This window comes from Halichoerus grypus, chromosome 12 (assembly GCF_964656455.1).
Source record: "Halichoerus grypus chromosome 12, mHalGry1.hap1.1, whole genome shotgun sequence".
Lineage (NCBI taxonomy): Eukaryota > Metazoa > Chordata > Mammalia > Carnivora > Phocidae > Halichoerus > Halichoerus grypus.
In genome coordinates, this window is record NC_135723.1 from 21,701,744 (window position 1) to 21,725,380 (window position 23,637).

At 37.5% G+C, this 23,637-nt stretch overlaps 1 protein-coding gene across 3 annotated transcripts in view; it reads left to right on the forward strand.

Moving 5' to 3' along the window:
• RELN (reelin) overlaps positions 1-23,637 on the forward strand; it is a 490,351-nt gene that overhangs the window by 283,236 nt on the left and 183,478 nt on the right. For all 3 annotated transcript variants that reach the window (XM_078060039.1, XM_078060040.1, XM_036067465.2), the window contains exon 11: positions 14,826-14,971. In XM_078060039.1, the coding sequence (XP_077916165.1) occupies positions 14,826-14,971 (146 nt within the window). The remainder of the gene's footprint in view (positions 1-14,825; positions 14,972-23,637) is intronic.

Consider the following 23,637-nt stretch of genomic DNA (forward strand, 5'->3'; position numbering starts at 1 on the left):
TTGAAAATTCTCTTTAAAATTTTGCAATAATGGAATCTAAGAATTATCATTTTACCTCATTTGCATGACCACCCTTTTGCTTTCTGGCTCAAATATCTGAGCATTAAAAAGTTGCTTTTGCCAAGTGATTTGGAGTTCTAGCAATAAAAATTGTTTATTTAAACTGTATGCAACTTCTTCATTAAATATTTCTCCTTCAATTTGTGGCATCTGAAACAAAAACTAAATATAACCAATTAAAAAGCGTAAGCGTATCTCCATGTTCCTATTGGTCACAGGGCATGTTTTAAACATTGCTTTATTTTGGACTTTTAGTTTTGAGGATTATTGTTTGTTTGCTTGCTCTACCTATGTATTACCTTTTCTATGTTCAGTAAAAGTCTCCAAGGTGATTATATCTTAACTAAATCAAAGAGTGAGTCTAACAGCAATTGAGAAAGTATGCTTGATTACAAAATAGAGCTTAGTTGCAGAAAAAATGTCCAAGCACAGACAGAATACTCTTAGTCTAAGTAATAAGGGCTACTCTTTATTGAACATTAAAATTCCAGGTGCATGCATGCACACACACAGATACACACACACACACGGACACACATATGCACACAGACATACATACACACAGGATTATGTATAATTATATATTATAAACCTATAAAGTAGGTGCTATAGTAGCCCCATTTTACAGATGTGGAAAGCAGACATAGAGGTGTTGAGTAACTTATCCAAAATATCCCTCTCACCCATGGGAGAGCCAGGACTCACATAGAGAAATCAGACTTGATCTTGATTTCATTCACCACATGGCTTTGCTCTTACAGGTCGTAAATATAAACCAGTGTGATTCTGTTTGGCCCATGTTTCTTCCCAACATCCACTTATTAAATTATCTGCCTATTTTCTTCCCTGTCACTCTCTGACTATAGGTTAAAAGATTCTTGGGTTTTTTTCTATTTCTTGATCTTGCTCCAGCTTTATTCCATTTGTAATGCACATTCCTTCCTCCAGATGACTGATTTTTTTTATACATTAGAATTTAGTGAGTTCGGCCCAAGCACTGGCCTCTTTCTTCTCCTCCACACTCTTCTAGCTGATTTTGTTTTCACGGTCCTGGTTACTGGACCATCACAGGTATTGAGTGCTGACCTCAGGTGAACTTAAGGGGATGGGAGTATTGACATGGTTTGCTTATGGAGGCAGGAGGCATTTGCAGTAGCCTATGCGGGAGGTGATATAGTATAATAACGATGAGATGCTGAAGAAAGAGAAATCAAGTCTCACAGCAGTGGACTGCCTGTGACCAGGGTGTTAAGAGGCAAGGACCATACGTAGGGATGTCAGTGACAGAAACTCCAGCATCATTCCTTCACAGAAATCACATCATGCTCCCTCCATACTCAAGACCTCCGATGGCTTCCCGTGGAGGCCTAGCCTGTAATCCGAGGCCCCTTAGTCCAGGCCCCACCTAACTTTCATCCTCATCTCCTGATCCACTGTGCTCCAGCCTCACAAACCCAGCACAGAATTCCACACTGCTACACTTTACACATGCTTTTCCACCTTCTTTTTTCTCTGCCTGGTAATTCCCAGCCTCCCTAAGGGCCCAGTTCCAAAGTCATTGTCTGTGTGAACTTTGTGCATCATTCATGTCTCCGTCCTCTCTGTGCTGATGTAACTATTAGGTTGAACAAGCAGGAATTGGGGTTGTGGACTGGCTGTGGAAAACAGGTCTCTTTGTTTCCCCCAGTGACCATTGAGGTTCAGCCTGAGAGCTTCTTTATCTCTGTTCTCTTTGCAGATCCCAAGACTGCCGAGAGACCAAATAAGGCATCCAATCATTTTTGTCTCTCAGATAGTCCCGGATCAATAACAGATATGATCAGATCACTGTAATCACCTAAGCTCCAAGCTTCATCCGTAGCTTCTCCCCTCCTCTGGCTTAGGTCTGCTGCAGTGGGAATGATGGCAGTGGTCAGCTCCTTCTCGGTCCTCACCACCCCATGCATTTCAGCCTCTGAACCCTCCAGGGCTGGGTGTGGAGGAAGCAGAAGAGGCAAGAGGCAGATATTGTTATAAACTGTAACTACTGATCCCTTGGCCTGGCAAGCGATCAAAGCTGACTCTCTCTTCAGTCTACCTTTGGGCTCTTTGGAAATCTCCCCGCTCCTCACTAATGCTGGGGATCTCTCACCTGCTGTTCTTTGATGCATCTCCCATGTCTGTTTCCACTTCCAGCCACAGGACCTCAGGTTAATGACTACAACCTGTTTCCACTGAGGGCTTCTTGCCCCTCCAGGGAACCATTTGAGGCAGGATCTTAGACAAACTAGGCTGTTTCTTGTGTCCATGGGCTGAAGTGTACACTCTAGTAAACGTTCACCTTGGATCCATGATTGGGAGGAGAGTAGTTACTTCTAAGCACAGCCCTCTTCTTACCTAGCCATCCTCCAGGCAGCTCTAGGCACAAGTCCAGGCCCATCCAGCATACCGTCCAAGTGGTACCCTTGAAGTCCAATGCACCAGGCTTGAGCAGAGAAGATACCTTCCTCCTCTGATGCGGTCATGGGTGGGACGCATAGTTCACCACCAAACCTCTCTAAAGAAATCATTTCTCTGCTGTCCAGCTTCCTACTCACATCAACTTTGAATTTGAATCCCTGCAACGTGAGTGAGTAACTAAGCCCTTTTATCACCTCTTTCACTAGGTCCTTGTAGTTGGTCCATCCCACCCTCACCTTAAAATGTGGAGTAGTTCCATTTCAATATTCTCTTACATGGTACATATACATCTATGAGTGCATTTACAACCTTGCTTTCCATTTATGTTTCTGTCTCCCTGGTTAGAATGTCAGCTTCTTAAGCTCAGGGACTGTTTCAACCATTTTTAAATCTCCAGTGTTTGGCACATGATGGATTGTTGTTAGGTGTTAACAGAATGAATGAGAAGCTGGAAAAAATAACCAGATGATCTAGTTTAGGAGGAGAGAAAATGAATTTCATATTCACTGATGACTTGAAGTCAGCTGAAAATATTGTGAATGAAACTGGAGACAGCACAACTGTTAAGAAAGGGGGCTTAAATATATTGGTTAAAATCTTGGCTTTACCATTTATTAGCCATGTGGTTTGGGGCAACTTATTTAATCTCTTGTTTCCTCAGTATCCTCATCTGTAACAGGGATAATAATAGTATCCACCCCAAGCTGTGATAATTAAATAAGAAAATACACATAAAACCCTTAGAACAGTCCCTAGCACATAGAAAGGGTTTAATAAATATGTGTTCTCTATATTGAAACCTAGAGAATAGGCTCCACAAGGAAGTGAACATAGAGGAAAATGTGTAGAAGGCAAAGGATTGAGCTGACTGCTCTGATTATGAGGTGGGGGAGAATAGGATAGAAAAAATATAGACCTCACAAATTATGTCATCCTTACATGTCATTGAAGTAACATCAGAATCAAATGCATTAAAATGATTAAGTTGGACACAAATGTTGCCCGTACATGTAACCTTTGGCAATCAAAATAAGAGATAGTTTCCATTGGAATTAAATTTCAATGCCACTTATGTAATCAGAATTATTAATAGTTTCTATTATTAACAACAAATGATTTTTTTTAAATGCTACTGTTCATAAAACAAGGGAATAGAAAGTAGTGAGGCTGTAGACTGCCTAGCTGATGACCTCAAAAATAATGTTTAAGGGTGTCAGGTCAGATAGGAAAGATGAAAATGATTCATATTCACAGTGCATATTTCTCCTTATCTTCTTTAGATTTTTTTTTTCAGTTTCTTTGGGAATATTTAATTCATTTCATCTGAGCCAATTCTTGTTTATCTCAAGTAGGGCAGATTGATATAAGACCAAATAGAGTAATTAACTTAAGGAGTTTATGTGATCTGGAGAATTGCAATTATAGGTCACCAGTTTAAATCTGTCCTGGGTTGGTAGAAGGCCATTACCATCTGTTGGCTCTTGGATAATTAACATAAAATAGATGTATAACAGTATTGGCTTTTAATATGGAATCTAGCCTTACATTTGTTGTGCTTTTTGATTTGGGGTTGGTAAGCTGCAAGGGGTTATGGAATTAATGTGTTCTTCCTCTATAGCCTTCTGTGTTTCTCCTCCATTCTTTTTACAAGTGCATGGCCTTGCCTGACTCATCTTCCAGTGTTTTTCCAGAAAACTTGTCCATGTGGAAGAAAAGGCACACCACATTCTTATGCTTCTAATTACCATCATGATGTTTTATTTTCCGCAAATCCCTAAGCAGCCCTTTGTTCATGACCAAGTAGGTGGGGCTCTAAATGCCAATAAATACAGTGCTGCAAATTAAAAAGCTCCCCAGAGCACCACCCTCATTAGCAATATCCCAGAGTAAGCAGATCATGGACTCACAAGGCAAGTGGACTGAAGCCTACTCAGTATCGAATCACCTGTCTTAATTACTAGTTAAGATGATTTTGCCTTCGTTTATAGAATACTGCATCCCTTTTCAACCTTTGTATATGATTTCTAGGAGAATCAAGAATTACTTGTGTCCATCGTTCCTATTCAAAACACACAGGGACACCTGGGTGGCTCAGTCGGTTAAGCATCTGCCTTCAGCTCAGGTCATGATCCCAGGGTCCTGGGATCGAGTCCCACATTGGGCTTCTTGCTTCAGCCATGAGCCTGCTTCTCCCTTTGCCTGCCGCTCCCCCTGCTTGTGCTCTCTTTCTCTCTCTCTCTCTGTCTCTCTGACAAATAAATAAAATCTTTAAAAAAAAAAAAAAAAAAAGACACAGAGTGTACTCTGCCTGTTCATCCACAGTTGCTAGAATAGCTAAATACTGCCACGGCTGCCATCCCCCATCCCACGGGAGCACGTCTCTCGGTCAGGCGGTTGTGGGTGTTTGTGCCACATTCGGAAGTGGGAGGCCCATTCTTCCTGTCTGAAGCAGGGCAGTGATTCATCTTAGGGCAACTTCTTGTGCTCCAACTCTACGACAATGGTCTTGCTTTTGCCATCAAGGTTTAAGGGAAATGAACCAATTTTTTAGCCCTTTCCAGTTAAGACTTAGAGTATCAAGGATCAGCATTTCACCTTGGGTAGGAGTCTCATATCCAGGAATGATACTTGCGCTAACATGGATGCTAAATAATAATAAATAATAATAGTAACCTTATGATGATAAATAGTAGTAACGATGATAATAGAAATAGTAGTCATGATGGCATTTCATAAATCCTTCATATGTGCCAGCACATGAGGAAGCCTTATCATCCAAGTTTTGTATCAATAGTCAATAAACACTGGGTGTCTGTAAATGGGTTTGGCACTTCATTTCCCGTAGTCACTCTTGAAACATTTGGACAAATCCATCAAAGTCATCTCTTTCCAGCTCCTCAAACATACATCCTGTGATCTGAGAACATCCTTAATTTCAAGGTCAAAGAAAAACACTAAATGTTAAGTTTTTGGAGGGCCAGCCTGGAGCTCCTTCAGCTAGCAGCCTGCTTTCTGTAACTCACCATCAAAGAGAAGAGCCGCAAAGATCAGGGGAGCACTCACAGGAGAACCCAGGGACGGACGATGAGGAGAGCTGTGAGCAAGTGTTTGGGTTTGGGTTTTGTTTTGTTTTGTTTTGTTTTCCTTTAATAGTACCCCATGGAGCAGAGTTTCCAAATGGATCGATATACCATGGAGGCGACTCTTAGTCAAACACGTGCTTCATTTTGTTTGCTTTCTCTCATCTTTAGTGGCAGCCAGAATTTGTATTTTGAAAGCATGAATCATTCGTGACTCTTTGGTATCTGTGTGTGTGTGTAGAGAGAGAGGGAGAAAGAGAGAGTGTATGTTTTGCTCAGTCACCATTAATAAATGTTTATATCTGCTCAGCTAGCCTGGTTACTCTTCGCTTGCAAAGGCATAAATCACTGGCTTCTGTCAACTCTGGAATTGACCCACAGATTAAAGGCAGATCACTGTGAGATAGGTGCCGTTCCGCATATTTTTTATTTTTAAGAACTCTTCCCACTCTGATTACGTGCCTGAACCTGCTAATCTTTCTCTCTTTATTACCCGAGTTCATTGTGTGGCTAGCAAAGAATTCCAGATGGCTCCTTCTACACATTTATGTCAACTCGTGTTGGGAAGTCAATCAACGCTGTGAGGAAGGTTTGTCCTTTAGAATAGACTGTGATTTGATTGCATGTATTTAAAAGAAATTTCTTTAAAAAGTAACTTATTAAGTTTTTCAAATTTAGGCCAGGGATTTGGAATAACTATACAGAATTTAGAAGGGTCATATGTTATTTTTTTCTCTATTACTGCTTCCATTTAGACAGACTGCTTCCTCTATACTACACTTATTGTTGATAAATATGCAGTAATAATGACAATTTTTTGTTTAACAAACACCAAAGGCCCTAATGAAGACAACAGCCATTAGGCAAATCAACAACCCATTAAGGGGAAGCATTAAGTCAAAACAGGAGAGTCTATTAATTTTCTTATAGCTCTTGTACATTAAGCATTTGCCAAATTCATTGTCCCAGTGGACACTAGGCAGATCTCCAGTCCTGAATAAGAATTGGAGCTTTCTGGGATTCTGCTGTCACCTGTCTAATACTTTTATCATAAATTGTGGAATTGTTAATGCAGAATAAGGTCATTATGTCCAAATTACGAAAGCATGTAAATTAATTTGTCTGAAAATTTAAAGTCTTCATGCAGGTTGAGGCTAATGAAAAAAACCTAAGACGAATGGTGAAAGGGATGATCACACTCAAAGCAGAGTTCACTTTTAAACATGCATTTCGGGGGATGTAATCCCCTGGCAGATCAGTACCTGCCTACTATAATGCCCAACTTGTTTCCCAGAAATTAAGCACCCCAGAAGAAGGTTTCAATGATCCTTTCAATGATTTTATTTTATTTTTTACAGTATAAGGACAAACAGAAGGAAATCAGATATGCTTTCCAGAAATGTGCTTTGCAAATCGCTCTACTGGAAACTATCTGGTGTGTAACTTGAGGGATTTAAGTCCCGGCTTTCTAATGAGGATAAACCTGAGCTCAGTAAGACTTGTGGTTAGTCCATGTTCCCATGTCTTTTTCCATTAAGAATCGGAACGTTAACTATGATCTTTCTGGCCAGATTCCAGCCTGGTTAATTGCATGCTGTCTACCTAAATTCCCTTTGCTTGGGATGTTCTTCACTTTGGATTGCATTGCTCTTATTGTCATGTTTCCCCCAAGAGGTGGGTGCATGATATTGTAGAATGAGCCAGAATATAATTTGTCAAGCTAATAACAGTACTTTGGGGATGAAGGGTTAAACACAAGTCGTGTGCTTTTCACAATTTCCCTCCAAAGCTGCGTATTTGTACAGTAATTAATGTGGAATAGCATTAGTGAAACATGGAATTGAGCCAAATCACCATGACAAGGGTGGCAATAATATGGAATCAAATAATTTTGATAAATGCTACCGGAAGTAACTAGTCAAACAAATCCCCAGAGCCTCCCTGACTGATGCACCCTTTTTGTTTGTTTTTGATCTGAAGGTGACACATTTAATCACTAAGTAACGCAATGTTCCATGAGATTTATTTTACTCTATATGAACGTCAAAAACATAACATTTTTCATCATTTCTGTGCCTAGCACAGGACATAGCACGGAACCTGCCCGGTGACACTCACTGAAGGAAGGTTTGTTAAGCGAATGAATGAAGTAAGGTTTGCTAAGTGAATCAATGAAGTAAGGTTTGTTAAGCGAATGAATGAAGTAAGGTTTGTTAAGTGAATGAATGAAGATGGGGGTAATGAACATTTACTGATTTCCTGAGATTCCCCAATCTTTAGGGCGCATGTCGCCTACAGTATCTCATCTAATCCTCACACTTACTCCCATTCCGCGGATGAAAAGACAGAGGCTCAGAGAGGCCAAATGGCTTCTCCAAGATCAAACAGTTTTGACTTTTGTAGCCAAGTGTGTTTTACTAGAAAGCCAGCCCTTTCGTTCCTCAGTCTCCTGTAGCCTCCCACATTGTACCTGGCATCCTCAGCCTTAATTTGAGAAGGCAAGTCCGAAAACCTCAGACCCTGTGAAAGTCAAGTTGGTCTCCATAGACAAGGTTAACAACCGCCCTATGGAATTTTACATTGTTATTCTTACTCTCATTACTCCAATTCAAATCTGTCACTGTTGCCATTTTGGAGTTGTCATAACTGTTGCCAAGTAATTATACACTTGTCACAAAATATACCATAAATCGAATCTTTATGAATCTTGGTACAAAGTGGTTCAAATGTGAATGTTTAACGAATCCAGAAAATAATGAGAAAAAATACCCTTTAAGCTCCCTAAAATTCACTCACTATGGTTGAATCTATTGTGTCGACTACAGAAAATGCACTTCAGCCCTCCTGCACCTGGACTGTGTTCATAGCCAAGTTTTCAGTCTTTTAACTGGCATTAAATTACCTAGAAATTGAATGTGTGGAAAATGACAGAAATTCATTTTGCCTCATGAGAGAAATCATTCTCTTCCTATTTCGATTTTTTTAAATATAGCATGAAAATCTGTATCTTTAAAGACCATTGACCCAGGTTGTAGGAAATATGTATTTCTATATGATAATAGCTCTAGTGTAGAGAAAAGCTTAGGAAACACAATGATATGTAGGCTATAAGTCAGTCAATTTCCAATCACTCAATCACACATCCCAATGTAATCCCAGAAACTCCTCTACCAACATATTTTATTTCCAGCCAGATATTGGCTAATTTATGACTCTGCCAACAATGCCATTTTAATTAATTTTATTCATCTTATTTCTCTTTCCTCTGCTCCTCATATCTCATCTATTTGCATTGCCTAGATTTTAATTAAAAAACCTCTCCTCTCTAAGGAGCAATCTGAAGTGGCAAAAATAATCACTTAAAATATTACAGTCATTAAAACATTGGCTGTGGTGGAAGCCATGCATTTTCAATTTTCCTACAAATGATGTTTTAGCTTCCTTTTAAAGTGCACTTTGTATCTGAATTGTCTGCCACCAGCCAGCTTGGCTATCAGAAATGGTCTTCCAGCTGGGTGGGCTGAGTGACAACTCCTTAATGGAGGAAATGGATGGCTCTCTGCTCATGTGGAGGGGAAAGCATACTAGGCAGATTTCATTCCATCTGCCACCAGCTCTCTGCAAGCTGGCATTGCCCAAATGCCCAATATACTCATTCCAACAAAAAGGATATCATCAAAAAAATAAATTGTAAGTCTACAGATGCCTGAAAGAAGCATCAGGGCCATTAGACCCCAGGGAGATAATATTAAGAGGTGCCTCGGTGTTCATCTTCGATGAAAACCTAATTAAACCGTGGTGGGGGCGATTGCAAGTACTTTTACAAGTACAGAGGTGAAGTCATTAACATTTGCAGCAGAGGATAGGGAGCAAGCTTAGAAAAATGCTATCCTGAATTGTGGCCAAGGACTTGTTATATTGAGGAATTTGCACTGATGTTTCCTGTTGATGCTTTTCTGAATGGCAAATTCTTGTCACTTAGCTACACTGTGTTCTGCTTTTCAAGTAAAGGAAACCCATTTCGCTGCAAAGTAGGAAAATATTTTCGATTGACAAATAGAAACAAGTAAGGACTATATTTAAGGGATTTTTAAAAATTGGAGATCTTTGGTACTCAGAACTATAAAGTATGTGTCATTGATCACTGGTAAAATAGTGACACGAAGTAAAAATAGTGATAGTATCATAATGCACATTAGGAAGGCTAGAAATAGAAATATTGAGAGCCATCTTCAGAATTTATACCTTTATTTTGCCCCAAATACATGCTTAGTTACCTGATACATAGTCACCATAAGTCAGTCAAAAGCTGTAACTCAGGAAATCAAATTTTATGATCCTGTTTGCTCAAAAAAAAAAAAAAAAAACTTGATAGATTTTTAGTATACTCAACATACTCCTGAATTCCAAAATATTCTTGTTTTTATCATATCAAGAGCTCATGTATCTCACAAAGTTAGACATTTAACTGTCTTTTGAACTTGTTTAGATTTTAATTGTTATTACATATAAATGACATGAGTTTGAACAGATGCTAAACAAAAACAGCTGGGTATTAAAATCACTGAGAGCAGTTTTCTGAAATTCTTTTCATACTTTCAATGCACATTTTGCTTGGATTTTTAACATAGTATACTGATATTACACAAGGCAAGTTCATTTGTAAAAAAAAAAAAAAGTGGCAATGGACATCTTGCATTGTTAAGTTTTCCTGTCCTCAGAGAATTTTTGGTAATCTGCCAAAATTTGGAGGGCCTTTAAAGTTCTAATTGATGCTTCTATCTGCCCTAAATGTGAATGAATGTTTGCTGTATTTTTACCATATGGTATTGTGGGACATATTCTTACACATTTTACTAAAGGTTTTAAGTTGACCTGAAGAATTTTAATGACTATTCTAATGAGAAACGCAATTAAAAATGGATTTACATATGTTTCTATTTCTCTTTCACCTCCCGCTAAGAGTATGGACTATACCAGCTTATTTTTGGAAAAAATATCTATCCAGAAATAAAATAATGATTATTGTATAGCACTCAGACGTTTCAGAAACACACTTCCACAGGTAATATTACTTGTGCTTCTAACACCACCTCTAGGGAACAGATATTATTGACATCATTCTGTAGCCTGAGAAACTGAGGCCTACAGGGGTTAACTGACTTATGCAAAGCCATGTAGCTATTATGTGAGCAAACGCATTGGAACAGGCCTTCTGATTGCAATCCTCAGACTCCTTGAGGATGGGTAGCAACTGAGTCTTCATTTCTTGTCATCTTGATCGGTTTTGGTTTCTAGGATTTTGTTCTTTTCCAACCTTCATCTCCTCAATTCATGTAAGTGCTGAATTAATTGAGGTAGATTTTAGGGGCCATGGCTCCCATCCAGAGGCAGAGATGCAGTATCAAACAAGCCAATTCTATCCCAGTCCAGATGCATTCCGGCAGAAGTTCTGAGTTTGGAGAGTATCTGGGAAACCTGGCCCATTCTAAGATTTTGAGCCCCTTGTGACAAATCCTAAAATAGAATTCACAGGGAGCTCTAACTTGCCTTGTGATTGATTTAGGGATCCTCAGAATGAGAACCCTCAACTGTCCCCCTACCTTTCACAGGAGTCTTAAATATAGGGCCTATAAACAGTCAACTTCTCAGTAGGCCTGTCCCTGCCCATTCCTGCTCAGATGACTCAGGAATACACCAGTTTCACACAAACTGTCTCCTATTTTATAGTCCCAGTATGACCATGCTGGCTCGTATTACCCTGACTCCAAACCTCGAAAACATTGGGTTCTACCCAGAATGGCAGAGGCAGAAGTTATCTCTTGATCTCCTTAGCATGGTGGGGAATCATGCAGCCATCCGTTGCTGTGTGTGTTCTGTGCATCCCCAGGCCCTGCTGCCCAGAAAATGACAGCCCCATCTTGCTAAGAGAGAGGGGAGGTTGAGCCGCCTCCCGCTGAACTGTGGCTGTTTACTTTGCATATGTCACAACCTTTTTTCGGTACTGCAGTCCAGCGCTGACTATGAAGAAGAGAATATTCAAAGAGCAATCCTTTTCCCCTCCACACCCAGAGGACTTTGGGCCTATTTGGGAAGGGAGAATAGAGCTAACTGTGAATCGTCCCTTAAACCTGACAGACAGGATTAGGATATTTGCAGTGGAAAGACCAGCACTGATTGTTCTAAACCACTGCCCTGTTTGAATTTAGATTTGGCATTATTCTTCTTTTACTACAAGCTGTTAGAGAACAACTCCTTCCCTATAGAAATAATAATACTGTGCCCAAAATCATACCATTATCTCTTTCATGGAAACTTACCAAAGACAGATCCTACTAGTTTTTAGATCCTATTAGCATGAAAATTGGATTAATATGTTTTCAGATCGCTTTATTTATCCTTGATGTGGTAAGTATTACTTGTGTTTCATATGCTGGTGCTCTGTAGTCATAGTGTCAAAATTGTGTATTTGGTAGGTAATTTTCAATAATTATACAATTACAAATGATCTATTCAACTACCAGATGTATTTGGTAACAGCAAAATCCCTAACAAAAAGATCCTTTAAAATTATTTCTATTTTTCTAAAACACCAACTGATTTTAATTTTTTGAAATCAGTTTAACAATATGCAGTTAAACAATATCTAGTTTTATAATGGCTTTTTTTACACAAATTTTCCATTTCAACTAAATTAAAATATATATCAAATATCTTAATAATATAAATTTTGGAGGAGTAGCAAAACACTTATTTATAACACAGTCTTAAAGTATTAACAAACAATTCTGAGGCATATTGAACAAAAACTGAAATAATTAAATTGATATTCAGACAGAAATGACCAAGGTTTCATGTTAAGTGAGTCACTTTTTATTACGTAAATATGTCCTTTTATTTTTTTTAAGATTTTATTTATTTATTTATTTATTTATTTATTTGAGAGAGAGAGAGAAACAGCATGAGAGGGGAGAGGGTCAGAGGGAGAAGCAGGCTCCCCGCTGAGCCGGGAGCCCGATGTGGGACTCGATCCCAGGATTCTGGGATCTGACCTGAGCCGAAGGCAGTCGCTTAACCAACTGAGCCACCCAGGCACCCTAAATATGTCCTTTTAAAATGTAATTAAATTGTTCTGTTTTCACACATATAGATATTTCATGTATGTCTTTTCCTTAGACGATGACTAAATGTGTCATCTGCACTGATACCAGCATTCTTACATTAATCCCAGGTACACATAGGCCACAGTTGATCAGGATTCCAGAATGTGAAGATAATTGTGAAAAACGTTACTTAGAGTTTGGTGGATTTATTAGGAAAGTAATCTCTGTTATTTTAGTTAGCATTTGTAGTCTTTACAGGATAGTAGTGGACCCTTGGGTTTGTCACCTTTTGACAGTTTCTACTTACTGTTAAGTAAACTGAACCCTAGTTTTGATCAGTTTGTGTGGGGTAAGGATCACATATAATGAGCTCAGTTTAGCATCTGTAAATAACCTGTATTCACTGTGGTGTGAAGAGGATTCTCAGGCAGGTGATGCATGCTACATGCTACAATAGTATCTAAGATGATGACAGGCTCTGGTGTGGCTTATGTGTTAGTGCTGTGAAATGACTCTCCCAAGATCATATGCTCTGACTCTTGAACTTCTGGAAGCTTCTAGAAGCTTTATTTGCTCTTTCAAAATGGTACTCTGATTCCTCCTTCAATTGATTTTATCCGCCATAACCAGTTTAATTGTCAAAAAACATTTCTTTGATACATCACTCCCTTATTTTAGGACACCACTGCCAACAGGATATTGTAGAGATCTCTAAGACTACTAAAGATTTTTTTACTGTCAGGCTCCAGTCGAATTCTCAAAATCATGCCTACTGATCACCGTTGTCGTTCATTCATATTCGTCATTCAACTTGGATTTTTATCCATCCTTTAAAGCAGGTTAAAGACCTGTTCATCTGTGAAACCTATGCATTTAGACCAGCCTTGGACAGTGATTCTTACCTTTTCTCACTCATTAGCACTTACCATCTGCCGTCTAGCATTGAGACCTATCTTTGCTATCTCTCAATGAGACTGGCATTTTTTTGAGAGCAAAGATTATGTATTATTATACTTCATTATAAACCCCTCCCCCCCAGTACGTTCCTAAATGCCTTCTACATAGTAAGTTCTCTGTAAAAGAAAACTTGATTACTTGAAAAGGCATAGCCATATCATTCATTCATACATTATTGAATTATTCAACAAATGTTTATTTTAATTTCTACTATAAGCCACGCATTGTGTATAGAGCAAGGAACAACATGGACATGATCCCAGCTCTACAGAACTGACAGTTGCTGGGCCTGATATTTTCTGTCCAATTATTTTTCTTCATTTCTATTGCATTTTAAGAGGATGTAAGACTTAACAGGATGTTTGATCTTTCTTTTATTAGTATTTCTGTATATATGACTTACTACCAAAAGTTAGTTAATAAAAACTTGTATTTTTACAAAGTAAATATTCAGTTTACTCAGCTCCAGAGTTTGATCTTATCTTTGACTATTCCCTTGAAGTTGAAAAAAAAATAGGTTAAAAAAAAAGTATCACAAGAAACTCTTTTTCTTTATTCTTTGTGTTTTGGGAGAATAGCAAAGATTGTGATTTCCCAGCTCTTCACTGGGGGCGTCATGCACTACTTTGGTCTCGCCAGAAACTTTTATTCAAAAGGTAGCTGAGAATATACGATCATATCAGGGATTAATTTGACCTTTTCTATATTCCATGTTTTGATTAGCTGGCTATTCGACTCATATCCCATTTATAGACAAATTGTGAAAGGCTTGAGTGGCAAGCCAGAAATATATAGAATATTGTAAAGGTCAGTGTGATTTAGCCCATAAACACAGCATTGAAAATATATGACAAGTCATTATCACACTTAATTCCTATGACAAAGACTGGGTGAAGATGGGAAATTATTCCAATTAAAATATTCTTGTTTCATACCGAAGGCTGAAGTGGCAAAGCTCAAATGGCCTCTTGACTCCTTTTTTTGGTGATAACTTAATAAGTTAGAAAGGAATTGTAATTGAATTAAACAAGACAAAAAAAGAAGTAACAAGCTCTTCTGATTTGAGAATCCATCATAGAGGGAATAATATAATGACTTTTCTAAACACTCTAATTATACATGAGTAAGACAGATACAGCTACAAAACCAATTCAACAGCCACCCCATGCTCTCTTTTTATCTACAGCATAGCTGTCAGTCAGATGGGAACTCCATTTATTTCCATGGGAATGAAGGCAGTGAGTTCAATTTTGCCACCACCCGGGATGTAGACCTTTCTACAGAGGATATTCAAGAGCAGTGGTCAGAAGACTTTGAAAGCCAGCCTACAGGGTAAGTAATTGCTATCCCACGCTGTGTATAGCACTTATATTTTTTCCACTGGACATATTTTAAATGCATATTATTAAATAGCAAAAGCATAGTTAAATCAATATTGATTATTCTTCTTTTAAAAGATTTATTTATTTATTTATTTGAAAGAAAGAGAGAGAGAGCAGGAGGAGGGACAGAGGGAGAGAGAATCTCAAGCAGACTCCATGCTAAGTGCAAAACCCAGTACGGGGCTCCATCCCGTGACCGTGAGATCTCAACCTGAGCCGAAATCAAGAGTCGGATGCTTAACTGACTAAGCCACCCAGGTGCCCCAAAGCCAGTTGTTCCTTATAGACAGGACAAATGGTTAGACTTGTCCTAAACATTCTTTATTAAATAATCAACTATTTTATGTGTATTAAAAATTTATAATTGTAAATACCTTTTAACTGCAGTTGAAGCACTTATATTTCATCTTCGTTTATTCACCTTTACTGGGAAAAAGTTTTTTTCAATGTGTATGGAAGACAAAGTCTTTCCACTACTATTATATTGAGACTTTCAGTCATCTTCCTGGGGCCTGAGATTTATAGACAGAAATCTGCCCAGCAGCCTGAGCTGCCACCGCTCCTGTGACCCTTTGCTGCTACCTCGGGGTCCTTCACTGTTGAAAGCTAATTGCTGCTGTGGCTGACCCAGCCCCGCATCAAGGAGGTCCAGCCTGTGGGGGAGGCCAGGTATGCCTCTGACGGAGGCTGGCACTTTGAGGGGCCTCCTTCCTTCAGAGCCTAGCAGTGATGTCAAGGCCTTCAGTCCATAAAGTTCTTCTCCTTGGAAGTTCCTGACCCCCTTGCAGTTCCATGTCCAGTGTGGCTCGGGTGTCTCCTTGAGGGACCAGCCACTACTGCTCCTCTATTCCATCTCCAGGATTTCCCCAAGAGTCAGGCTGCTTGCCTTCATAACCCTTACACTACACAGGCTCGTTCCACTCCCCTTACAAACCAGTGGGATTTGATGGGGTCCAGAATTTTGACAACACAAGCAAGGCTTTTTTACCTACCTTTCGGAGATGAGGAACCATCACCAGTGGATCAGTTCTCCCTTTCTGATTCCTGATACAGAAGACCAATTCAAACCCCTTCCCTGGTTATGGAGCTTGACTGCCTATGAGAGAGTCCCAAATCTTGAAGCACAAGAGATTCATTGACCTCCACTCCTTCATCTCTCCAAGCTAATACCATCCATGTGGAAGTGATGAGCCATCCTCTTCAGGGAGACCCACATCCCCTGGGGACACATGATTCTCAGCGATACCCAGCCCCCATCCCACTAAAGCAGAGAGAGAAACACAAATTTAATCTCCAGTAAGACAACTCTCATACCCATGTAAATCCCTGTCTATCTATCTACCTCTTTCCTCAAAGTCTTCAGTGTTATTAGTCTTATTCTTTTGGGGAGAGAGAAAATTTATTTTTAATTATGGCTTTCATACCTACCTATTCCCTGTCCGACAATGCTTTATTTTCCTTTTTTTTCAGCTTGTTGTATTATCAAAGCTTGTCTATAAAAGAACAAAAGATTTTTAGGATGGATTAATGGTCCATCCAGCAATCTGCTAGTAACATCAGTGAAGGTTTAGTATAAACAAACAGAAAACCATGAGTTAAGCTTAGAAAGGAATTGATTTTATATTAGAAGAAACCCAACATATCTTAGAAAATTAGTGTACTAGTCCAGAGACATAGCTTGCAAAAAATTATTTCATTTAACAGAGTAGACATTCCATTTTCACAGAGCACTAATGATATAGTGTGTGTCCTCTCTGCATCCCATTCACCCACTAATGATATGAGAGAATTTGTGGCTAAACTAAATCATTCATCCCCCAAAACAAAGAGGGAACTAAAAGTATTTATTCCTGAGAAAAGAACTAAAGTTAGGACACACACAGAGGAACATCACAAATTCCATCCACTCAGTGACTCAGGTGGTTTCAATTATGCTCTTTGGCCACTTCTCAGTCCTGAGGATTGTATCAGGGTTTTGGTCACAGTTAAGAGGCTAATACTTTCAGGCCATGGCATTGTCAGCAGATCTCTGTTCCAATAACATAGAATAATGCGCTTGACAAAAGCACCAGTGCCACTCTAATTGCTGTACAATTAATTCCTCTAAGTTCTAAAAGCAGTAAATTATTCTAGCAACTACATCTTAGGTTTATTTGTAGCTTTTCCCCTAAGATATCAGGCGACACCTCCCAGATTTACCTCATTTATGCTCTCAGCTGGTTGCCCAGTTATCCAACTTGGTGTTATATCATAAAGGTGTAAAAGGATAATGAGAGGATCTAGTGTTTTTTGTTTGCAGTGATGATAAAAATGCTGGTTTAGTCCATGAGTGTGTGTGTGTGTGTGTGTCCTCTCTGCATCCCATTCACCCACTCCTAAATGTTGCTTTATTGGTCCACGAAAGAGTGTTGTCATAATCATTTTTAATCATAGCTTCGGAGGAAAAAAAGCCCATCACAAAATCAAATTAATGTGAAATATTTTTACCTAGGGAAAGAGCTGACAAAGAAAAACACATTAGGAATTTGGTAGTGAAATTCTTTTTTTTTTTAATTTAATTTAATTTTATTATGTTATGTTAGTCACCATGCAATACATTATTAGTTTTTGATGTAGTGATCCACGATTCATTGTTTTCGTATAACACCCAGTGCTCCATGCAGTAAGTGCCCTCCTTAATACCCATCACCGGGCTAATTCTTGATGTGTTTTGTTTTACCAGCCAGATTTACTAAATATTTGTCTCATTCTTCAACTCAATCATCATTACCCACACTGATAATTTATCATTATTGGCTCACCTGCTGAAATAGAAAATGTAGATAATAAATCCCCACTGTGCTCAAGAGCAACCAATTGAATTGATTGAGCTCTGTAGTTTTGAGGTCACTTTTTGAAAAATAAAAAAAATTTAAATAAATTAATTAAATTGTTAACCTGTATATAATATTTTCACTTCTCTTAACTATGTTTTTCTCCCATAAGAATTATGAAAGAGAAAAATGAATATGCAATCCTCTCTAATAATTTCAAAACACTTCATATGAATGTTAAGAAAGAAAAGAAAGTCACTATTTTTTGAATCTGGCTTCCCAAATATTCCTGTTTTCCTACCATTTGAGTCAAACTATTTGATCTCATATCACAAGGATGCAAGAGCTGTTTGCCACTCATATCACAAAGTTGTCCTAAATCCAGTGTTGATAGGTTTATTTTTTAAGTGGGATCGTAAAGGTTTTTTTTCTCTTTTTCCTAAAGAAAACACATCTGTTACTTCAGCAAGAGAGAAACTTTAATGGATACACTGATAATTTATGTGAATCTTTCTAAACTTTGGCTTAACCTTACAAACACATCATTTAATTAACAACCACCATATCTCACCTAGCTGAGACTGCCTTTAGGTGGGAGAGAGCTTTGTAGAAAAACACACTGCTATCATATAGATTTTGTATACTTCTCTTCCATCCCAAATGCAAACATTGTATATTTTTACTATTCAAATACCTTTACTGCTGTCACTATTCATGTTAAAGAGGAACTCCACAAATGTAATGAATGTTAAAATATTGAATCAAGGCATCATGCTTCAGTCTTCTCCACTTGCCCCAAATCCTTGGAAATTACAGAAAATGAGCAAACATATCTATAATGATACTATAAAACAAACAAAAAAATGTGCCTTAGTTGGGTCAGGAATTATAAAGGACTGTACACAAAAAGAGAAGAGGAGAAGATCTGATGGAAGGAGGGAACTATAGCCCCAAACACATGTTGAATAAGACATTAAAAAGATGTCTCAGCACTGCTCTGGGACACAGATGCTGGTCACATGAATGAGGATGGGGCTCTGAGCTATTGCTATAGGGATTGCCAAGGAGGTGAGTCCCTCAGTACACCTACTTCCAAGTAGAGGCTTCTATTCCCAGGAACAAGCAATGAATGTGGATACTTGGAATGGAGAAGCAGGGCAATCCAGGTGACTGGAAACCTCAAGGGGGAACAGAGACCCCTCCCCATGGTAGTCCCACCTAAAGCCCCATCTGCCCCCATCAATAGCCATTTTTATACCAAAATAAAAAAATAATAACAGATACAAATTTAAGCAAATTATCTAGAATCAACAAATCTGAGGAAAATCAACTCCATTTAAAAATCATCAAACTAAAGAACTAAGGTCTGAGAAAACAGAAGTAGTAGAATAAACAAATGGAGATTTTATAAGAAGCATAATTAATATCCTCAGAGGGTTAAGATTGCATACTGCATTTGAGAAATTAAAACACATTTTATGAGGAAGCATAGAGATGTGAGAAATGATGACAATATATGATTGTTGAAACAAATTTAATGGATTTTTTTTTTCTCCACTGAATATCAGCATAGGCATAGCTGAAGAACAAATTAATGAGCTAGAAATTTGAGTCTTGAAGTCTACCCAAAACTTAGGGTCACTGGATATAAGAAAAAAAGATGTAAAGTATAGGGGGGGAAATTGGTTCTTCTGTTGTTAGAAAAATAGGAATTCCAGAAAGAGAGGTCAGAGAGAATATATGGAATGAAATATTCAAATATATTACTGAAGAAAAGTTCCCAAGATTGAAAAAAGAAGAAAGAAAAGACATAGTTCCTGTGAATGAAATGTTTAGCAAGATGAATGGGAACATATCCAGTCCTAGAGCATCAAGAAGAAACTTTAGAACACTGATAAAAGAAGAAATCCTAAAAGCTTCTTGGTGAGATTCATAGTACTTTTCTTGGTAGCACTAAGCATAAGTTTAAAAAAAAAATGAAGAAGTTACCTAGTTCTGAAAAAATTATTCGGAACATAAAATTCTTTTCCAATCAATTATCATACAAGTATTAGGAAAAAACGAAAACCTTTTTATTTCTATACATATATATGAACTTCATGGTAACCATGTTTTTTGTACATAACCAAAAACGTACAATAGAAACACAAAAAATAAAGAGAATGGAACCCAAACATAACACTAAAGAAAACCATGAAACCACAAAGGAATAGACCAACAGAAGAAGAAAGGAACAGAGAAGACTACAAAAACAACCAGAAAACAAATAACAAAATGACAATAAGTACATACCTATCAATAATTACTTTAAATGTAAATGGACTAAATGTTCCAATCAAAGACATACAGTGGCTGAGTGGATAAAAAAATAACACCCTTTTATATTCTGTCTACAAGAGACTCACTTCAGATATAGAGACACACACAGACTGAAAGTGAAGGGATGGAAAAAGATATTCCATGCAAATGGAAATGAAAAGAAAGCTGGAGTACCAATACTCATTTCAGATAAAATAGACTTTAAAACAGACTGTAACAAAAGACAAAGAAGATTATATAATGACAAAAGGGTCAATCGAGGATCGCATATAATATTTGTAAATATTTATGCACCCAACATGGCAACACCTAAATATATAAAGCAAATATTAACAGACATAAGGGGAGTGATTGACAGCAATACAATAATAGTATGAGACTTTAATACCCCACTTACCTCAATGGATAGCTCATTCAGACAGAAAATCAATAGGGAAACATTGACCTTAAACAACACATTAGACCAGATGGGCTGAATAGATATATAGAGAACATTTCACCCAAAAACTGCAGAACACACACTCTTTTCAGATGTACATGGGACGTTCACCAGGATGGATCATATATTAGACTACAAAACAAGTCAGTAAATTCAAGAAGACTGAAATCATATCAAGCATCTATTCTAACCATAACAGTATGAAACTAGAAATCAACTATAAGAAAAAAACTGAAAAAAACACAAACACATGGAGACTAAACATTTACTAAACAACCAATAGGTCAATGAAGGAATCAAAGAGAAAATTAAAAAAAAAAATACTTTGAAACAAATGAAACTCGAAATACAACTTTTCAAAATCTATCTGACCCAGCAAAAGCAGTTCTAAGAAGGAAGTTCATAGTGATACCAGCTTACTTCAGGTAACAAGAGTCCCAAATAAGTCATCTTTTTTTCTTATTTTTTTTATTATTATGTTCAGTTAGCCAGCATATAGTACATCATTAGTTTTTGATGTAGTGTTCAACGATTCATTGTTTGCATATAACACCAGTGCTCATCACAATATGTGCCCTCCTTAATACCCATCACCCAGTTACCCCATCCCTCCACCCACCTCCCTTCTGTAACCCTCAGTTTGGTTCCCGGAGTCCAGAGTCTCTCATGGTTTGTCTCCCTCTCTGATTTCTTCGCATTCAGTTTTCCCTCCCTTCCCCTGTGGTCCTCCCCACTCTTCCTTATGTTCCACATATGAGTGAAACCATATGATAATTGTCTTTCTCTGCTTGACTTATTTCACTTAGCATAGTCCCCTCCAGTTCCATCAATGTCAGTGCAAATGGTGGGTATTCATCCTTTCTGATGGCTGAGTAATACTCCATTGTATTTATGAACCACATCTTCTTTATCCATTCATCTGTTGAAGGGCATTTTGGCTCCTTCCACAGTTTGGCCATTGTGGACATTGCTGCTATGAACGTTGGAGTAATCTAACTTTATACCTAAAGAACTAGAAAAAGAACAAAGCCCAAATTAGTAGAAAGAAGAAAATAGTAAAGATCAGAGTAGAAATAAATGAAATAGAGACCAAAAAAACCCATAGAAAAGATCAATGAAACTAAAAGCTGGTTCTTTGAAAAGATAAACAAAATCAATAAACCTCTTGCCAGATTCATCAAGATAAAAAGAGAGAACCCAAATAAATAAAATCAGAAACGAAAGAGGAAAAAGTTAACAACTGACATCACAGAAATACAAAGGATTGTAAGCAACTATGATGAATAGTTACATGCCAACAAATTGGAAAACCTAGAAGAAATGGATAAATTCCTATAAACACAGTCTTCCAAGACTGAATCACAAATAGAAAATCTAAATAGACCAATTACAAGTAATGAAATCAAATTAATAATAAACCTTTAACCAATTATAGTCCAGAACCAGACAGCTGCACAGGTGAATTCTACCAAACATTTAAAGAATAGTCCCTATTGTTCTCAAATTATTCCATAATACTGAAGAGAAAGGAACACTTCCAAACTCATTTTACGAGGCCAACATTACCCTGATACCAAAACCAGATGAAGCCACCACAAAATAAATAAATAAAAATAAATTACAGGCCAGTATCCCTAAGGATCATAGATGCAAAAATCCTCAAAAAAAAAATAGCAAACTGAATTTGACAACACTAATATGATCATACACCATGATCAAGTAAGAAAGATTAATTCCAGGGGTGCAAGGATGGTTCAACATCCACACATCAGTCAACATGATACATTACATTAACAAAACCAACAATAAAAATCATATATTCATCTTAATAGATGCAGAAAAGCATTTGACAAAATTTAACATCCATTTATAGCAAAAACTCTTAATAAAGTAGATACAGAGGGAACATACTTCAATTTAATAAAGGCCATATATGACAAAACCACAGCTAACATCATACTCAAGATTGAAAAGCTGAAAGCTTTTCCTCTAAGATCAGGAACAAGACAAGCATGTTGGCTCTCACCTCTTTCATGAAACATAGTCTTAGCCACAGTAATTAGACAAGAAGAAGAAATAAAATAATCCAAATTAGAAAGGAAGATGTAAAACTGTCATTGTTTGCAGATGACATGATAATTTATATAGCGCGAACCTAACTCCACCAAAAAACTGTTAGAAATAAGAAATTAATTATGTTGCAGGATATGAAATTGGCATATAGAAATCTGTTGCATTTCTGTACACTAATAACAAGCTATAAGAAAAAGAAATTAAGAAAATCCTATTTATGATTGCATCAAAAAGAATAAAATACCTGGGAATAAATTTAACCAAGGAAGTATAAGACCTACTCTGAAAACTTTAAGACATTGATGAAAGAAATTGAAGAAGACACAAATAAATGGAAAGTTATACCATGGTCATAGATTGGAAGAAAAATCTTACGGAAAATGTCCATACTACCCAAAGCAATCTACAGATTTAATGCAATCCCCAGCAGAATACCTATGACATTTTTCACAGAACTAGAACAAAGAATCCTAAAATTTTTATTAAAAAAAAAAAAACCCTAAATAGCTAAAACAACGTTGAGAAAGAAGAACAAAGCTGGAGGTTTTTCACTCCCTAATTTCAGACTATGCTAGTCATAGTGATCAGAACAGTATAGTACTGGCACAAAAACAGATGCATAGATCAATGGAATAGAATAAAGACCCTAGCAATAAACCCACAATTATATGGTCAATTAATCTATGACAGAGGAGGCAAGGCTATACAATGGGGGAACAGACTGTCTCTTTAATAAGTGATGTTGAGAAAACTGGACAGCTACATGCAAAAGAATGAAACTGGACCACTTTCTTATACCATATATAAAAATAAAGTCAAAAATGGATTAAAGACTTGAACGTAAGTTTGGAATCATAAAATTCCTAAGACAGAACATAGGCACAAAGCTCTTTGATATTGGTCTTAGCAGAATTTTTTTTGGACCAGTCTCTTTCAGCAAGGGCAACAAGAGCTAAAATAAACAGATGAAGT